Raw genomic sequence first — 6,136 nt, forward strand, 5'->3', positions numbered from 1 at the left:
AACACTGATGAAGCTAACCTAAACAAAGTCACTTTTCAGTGGTAATTCCAATGAGTGTTTGGTTCATTTATAAAACTTGTTTCAGCCATGCTTGTCTGTCCTTTAGGCTTTGGAATTTAAGATTTGCAAAATGCGACCATCGGCAAAGTCCCTTGTTTGTGGTGAGCACTGGAGTGGCGGGGCTGGCCGTCGGTTCGCCTCCCTGGTGTGTGGCTCAGCGCTGCTCGTGAAGGTTTTCTCTGTTGTGCACAGTGTCCTGCACGTGGATGTGTACCGGTACTGGGGGGTCCAGGACACCATCAACATAAGAGATGTCCTCATCAGGGAAGGCCATGCCGAGCTCACGGAAGAGTCCTACGAGTCGAGAGTATGTACCCCTGCTGTCTGGTAGCTGGGCACACGCGTGGTGAGAGAGATGGGGCGCCCACCTTCCCCTCCGAGGGTGCTGAGGGGTGCACAGATGGATGGCGCTTCCCTTCCTCATTCAGTTAGAAGCAAGTCTGAATGTCTTCTACATTTCTCTGAGACTAAACTATGGTGGCTGGGTATTGTTTTTGTTGGTTTCCTATTCGGCTATTTTTTTTTCTTCTTGGAATGAAAATTAGATTTGAACATTTTCTATATTTGAGGAGTTTTAAAAATGCATTCTAAGTTTATCTCCCTAATGGGAAGTAGTTAATAAAATATTTATTTCAAATATTTCAAGCATTTAAAAATTTCTTTCAACTATTTCTTTCAAAATTAGTTCTAAACTTATTTTTCTTGGCCTGAAGGTTTCAGGGAGGCCACTTTTGAGACTGATGTTGAAGGTCTTTCATTTTACTTCTGTAGTTTCTGCTGGGGATGAAGGACGCTGGAATCTGGAAAGGACAATCTAGTGAAATGTTAGCCAAAGAGCTGGTTAAATTCTGTATTTCATATGTGAAAACACTTTAGAGAATTATGGAATACAGGTGCTCCTTGACCTATGATGGGGTTACGTCCTGATAAGTGCATCATAAATTGAAAATATCATTAAGTCGAAAATTCTTTTAATACACCTAACCTACTGAACATCATAGGTTAGCCTAAGACTACTTTAAACGTGCTCAGAACACTTACTTACATTAGCCTACGGTTGGGCAAAACCATCTGACACAAAGCCTATTTTATAATAAAGTGTTGGATATCTCAGTTAATTTATTGAATACTGGACTGAAAGTGAAAAACAGAATGGTCGTGTGGGCACTCAAAGCTTGCTTCTACTGAGTGAGTATCACCTCCACACCATCATAAAGTTGAAAAACTGTTGTTGAAAAATCATTAAGTTGAACTATTATAAACTGGGGACCTTTTGTATTCCTGGTGTAAAAACAGAATTTTGTATATAAAATAGTTCCTTTAATAAAATGTTTCTTTTTCTTAAATTCTCTGATGGCTGAAACATAGAGAAGGCTGTCATTCCTTTTATTTGAATTTTGAAATGAACTTGATAAATTATCTTCCTTTAATGATGTAGAGATCGGAAGAAGATTATGCCTGTGAAATATTTTGGTTAGGTTGGAATAAAGTGCTTTTAATATAATGTTTTTTTTAACAAAAGAAACTTTTCTTGTTTTGTTCAGCAAAGCCATGAAATTCTCAAGGGTCTCTTTTCCAAGTCAGTAGATAACATGACATATGGGTCTGTGCCATCTCCTGTGAAAGACGATGACAAGCATCTGATGCGGATTTTGTTAGAAAGCTTTTCTTCCAATAAGCTGGGCACACCACACTGTAAGGTGATGTGTAGGAGTCGCTTTAAAATATAACTTAAAACCTTAATATCAGTTTACATTTATATGCTAAGAGTTGTAGCCAGTAATCATGATTATTTTTTCCATCCTGGTTTTTAATGCTGTTACTTTTCTCACCATAGAGCTTATATTAATAAGGAAAAAACCTGGGCTTTAGTGTTTAGTTGGGTTTAGAGAAGAGCTTTGATTAGTTTTTTTTCTTTTTAAACCCTCCTTTCCAAAGGTGATATGTACTTATTTATCAGATTGAAGGAAACACAGTGTGTGGCCTCCTGAGTACTGGTGCCAGTCATGGTTCCCTCCTGCTGACAGGGCTCCTGGCTGGGCAGTGGAGTTTGTGCTGCTGAGGGCTGGCTGGGACGTCCCCTCCCTGATCAGGGACTCTAATTGTATTACCTCAGCTTTGGCTGTGTGGTCTCAGGCCTTCCTGTTCAAATGGTTTGGTCTGCTGCAATTAAAAGAGTAATATAGTACTTCCACTAAGATATTTGGCAATATTTCAGTTTTTGGCCAAGGGCTTTCTTAAATATATGTGTCGAGGAATATTAGTGAAATCATCAAAGGGAATCAGTTGTATCCCAGAAGAACACCTTCTTTTTTTTTTTGTTAAGTATGAGCTGACTTTGGATTTTTAAAATTCATATTTAATGATATTTTGCTTATTGGTAACACTTTGTATATTTTGTGTATACAGGCCGTACTCCATGGGCCTTTCAATCCTTATGAGCTGAAGTGTCATAGTTTGACCAGAATATCCAAGTTCAGGTATGATTAAGTTTACCATGAAATTCTTTTTCTCTGCTTCTCTGTTTGTAGACCTCATCAGAAATTAACCTTTCTTGGGCTGGCCTTGTGGCTCACTTGGGAGAGTGTGGCGCTGGTAGCGCCGAGGCCGTGGGTTCAGATCCTATATAGGGATGGCTGGTGCGCTTACTGGCTGAGCGTGGTGTGAACCACACCGTGCCGAGGGTTGCAATCCCCTTACCGGTCAAAAAAAAAAAAAAAAAAAAAAGAAATTAACCTTTCTTTATATCTAAACTGTTGGAATGTGTTACCTTTTCTGACTCCTCCTAATTTCTCTCCTAGCTCCAAATCCTGAGGTATTCTTTCTGTCTTGCATGATGAAGGTCCTTCTACATGAGACATTTTTGAGCATCTTTCGTCAGACACTATTTTTTTTCTGTTCTTGTTTTAATTGTTATTCAGCAAATCTGTGAATGCCCACCATGTGCCAGCAACAGTGTACGGTTTGGGGAAACAGTAGTCAACAAGATACAGTTGTTGTCTTCACAAATTATCAGTCTGGTGGGGGCACAGAAGAGAAAACTGGCAATTACAACCTAGGTGACAGGGTCTTGTAGGGGCCACAGAACATCATGAAAGCTTCTAGGGGGCTCCAACCACACTTGGAAGGCCGTGGAGGTTTTTTGGAGAAATCCAAGACCTGGAAGGTGCAGAGGAGTTAGCCAAGGGGCAGTGTTAGGGGAGGGGCAGTGAGGTTGGGTGGGGCTGGTTCCTGTGGCAGGTGCACGGTGGCGGGGCAGGGCAAAGAGTTTGTGGCAGACAAGGGCGTGCTTTCTAAACCACATTTAGACTTCATCCTAAGACAGCTGGGAGCCTTGCCACGTTCATTTTAGAATGCTCATTTTGGGTAAACTCTGGCTTCTCAAAGCATCCTCCAAGGACCACAGCATGGGCATCTCCTGGGGATGCCCTGGAGCTTGTTAGAGATTCACATGCTCAGGCCCCACCTCAAACCTGCTGACTGAGAGTCAGCATTTTCAGAGGTCTCCAGGTGACCTGCATGAACATTAAAGTTTGAGCAGCCCCAGTGTTAAGAATGCATTGGATTTCAGAGTGGAAGGATCCTCAGGCAGGAGTGTACTTCTGAGACTGGTCAGTGGTGCAGTCCCGGGTGGGAAGGTTGTGGACTGAGTCCATGGCAGGTGGTGCAGAAATGGACAGCTTTACAAGCACTTTCAGGAGTGGGACCAATAGGCTGGTGCCTGACTAGGGTCATTGATGAGGAAAGAGGAAGAATCGAGGTTGTCCTTGTGGGGCTGCTACAGATATCTGCTGATGGGTGCCAGAGGAGGTGTGGGGTGGGTCACTCTGAGTTCCCTCTGCTGGGTTCAAGGCTGAAAGTCTGGGTAGAGGAATAGTGTGGGCGTCCTCAGCTTGTGGGAGGTACTACACTTGATCTTAGCCAAAAGGCCGAGAAGCGATGTGGGAGGTACTTAAAGCCAAGGAGTGGTTGGGATCACGCAGGAGGGAGTGGAGGAGAGAAGAGGGTCAAGGACGCTAGCGTGATGAGGTGGTCCGGCACATGGAGGTGTGCACAGGAGATCGGGAAGTTGCATGTGTTCCACCTATCAATCAGCGCGTTTGCGTGTTTGTATTTTTTAAATGTGTTAATTATGGGTTGGGCATAAAACACTGGTCAGCGGATCAGTAACGCCGTCTCCTGCTCCTTCTTCCTTTTAGATGTGTTTGGATTGAGAAGGAGAGCATCAACTCTGTCATCATCAGTGATGCCCCTGAAGACCTTCACCAGAGGATGCTGGTTGCATCTTCCCTGTTGGTCAATTCAACTGGTATAATTTGAGGCTTCTGTTGGCTCACCATCCTCTCCCTTATTCTTTGCCTTGACTTCAGTTACTGGGAACAATTTATCCTATAATTAGTGAACAAATTTATGCGCGTGTGTTGTACTTTCATGCTATTTTCTGAGGGCACTGGCTGATGCAAGTTTAAGAAATGGAGCATTATCACTTTTCCTTTTATACAGAGATGTGGGAATTAATTGATTCCTTGATCATTTATGCATTTTACCATGCTTGGATACAAAGGAGAATAAATCCTAGTTTTTAGCCCTGGGAAAAACCTAATAGCCTAATGAGGAGAAAGAGAAGAAAAGAGTGACCACACAAAAGAGTTATCCCCAAATAGGAAAAACACTTAAGCATTATAGTGCAGTGTCTTTCTGTAGTGTGCTGTGGGAGCAGAGGGTAGGGGCCTCTGGGGACAGACTCAACAGAAGAGGGGGTGCCTGAGGATGAGTGGGAGCTGGCTAGGGGGGAGTGACCTTCTCAACAGTGTGAAGTACATACCTAACATTGACTTGTGGGATGACGGTCCTACAGGCTCTACTATGCTGCTGAGAGAAACCTCTCTAATGCCTCATATTCCTGGCCTCCCGGCTCTCCTCAGCATGTTATTCGCACCAGTGATGGAACTAAGGTATGGGTATGGTCACACAGTCCCTCTGTAGGCTTTCATAAACCAAGAACCCGGGTGGGAAGTGGGGACCTCTCCTTCCTCCTGCAGAGAAAGCATTTACAGATGGCGTGGGCCGTGCATGCCTGGCTCTTGTTTAGCCTTCCCCGTGCTTCAGTGTGATCCAACCTTTCTTACTGCCGATGCACTGACACTCAGGCTCGATTCAGAAAGCTCAGAGAGCTTATACAGGTTCACACAATGTCACATGGGAGCTTGTGTTGAAAGTGGGGCAAAAGAACTAAAGACTTGAACTAGGAATAAGGCTAAAAATAAATATCATGACAATGGACATCCTGTTGTTAATGGGCTGTGAATGGGATTCTCAGTTTTCTGGTGGCCACACTCCAGTGTGCCAGGTTTCCTTTACCTTACCACGGAACTGCTCTTCCACGCTCTGTCCCAGGATCAATCATTTCTCTAGCTGCCCCTTACCCCGGATGTTTCCCTATATGATCGGAGTAGTTGACAGCGTCAGGGTTGATTTGTTGGAGTCATGATTGTGTGCCTGATGGAGGTGTTACTATCAGATACGATGACAATAATGCCATTCTTGCTGCCCCTTGGTTCTTGGGGCTGTATTTTGCAGCTGCTGGGGCTGAACCAAGTGTTGGTTTAGAGGATAAGTCCTGTTCTGCAGGGCAGTTCTCCAGCCTTGGAAAGGTTGTATTTCCAAGCAGGCACCCAGGCAGATGGGATCTTTCTAAACAACAGAAAGCTCTATTAATTAAAACTGTTAAAAATTAAATGAGGGTGGATTGAAAGGGGACTTTCACTGTTTAACTGGATGTTCAGTTACTGTTTTAGTCCATTTCGTGTTTCTGTAACAAAACTACCTGAGACTGGGTAATTTATAAAGAAAAGAGGTTTATTTGGCTTATGATTCTGGGACAGTTGCATCTGGCACAGGCCTCAGGCTGCTTCTACTCATGGCGGAAAGTGGCAGGCAGCCGGCGGGTACAAGCAGATCACATGGTGAGAGGAAGCAAGAGAGAGAGAGGAGGTGCCAGGGTCCTATAAACAACGAGCTCCTTTTTTTTTTTTTTTTTTTGTCTTTTGTCTTTTTCCGTGTCCGGCAACGGATT

At 43.7% G+C, this 6,136-nt stretch overlaps 1 protein-coding gene across 1 annotated transcript in view; it reads left to right on the top strand.

The window, feature by feature from the left end:
• The window catches only part of TDRD9 (tudor domain containing 9), a 91,774-nt gene that overhangs the window by 67,365 nt on the left and 18,273 nt on the right, over positions 1–6,136 (top strand). The window contains exons 27-31 of the mRNA XM_008576632.1: positions 107–367; positions 1,605–1,760; positions 2,470–2,540; positions 4,260–4,369; positions 4,919–5,015. Coding sequence (XP_008574854.1) covers positions 107–367; positions 1,605–1,760; positions 2,470–2,540; positions 4,260–4,369; positions 4,919–5,015 — 695 coding nt within the window. The remainder of the gene's footprint in view (positions 1–106; positions 368–1,604; positions 1,761–2,469; positions 2,541–4,259; positions 4,370–4,918; positions 5,016–6,136) is intronic.

The sequence above is a fragment of the Galeopterus variegatus genome, unplaced genomic scaffold (genome assembly GCF_000696425.1).
Source record: "Galeopterus variegatus unplaced genomic scaffold, G_variegatus-3.0.2 Scaffold62, whole genome shotgun sequence".
In the NCBI taxonomy this organism is placed as follows: Eukaryota; Metazoa; Chordata; class Mammalia; order Dermoptera; family Cynocephalidae; genus Galeopterus; species Galeopterus variegatus.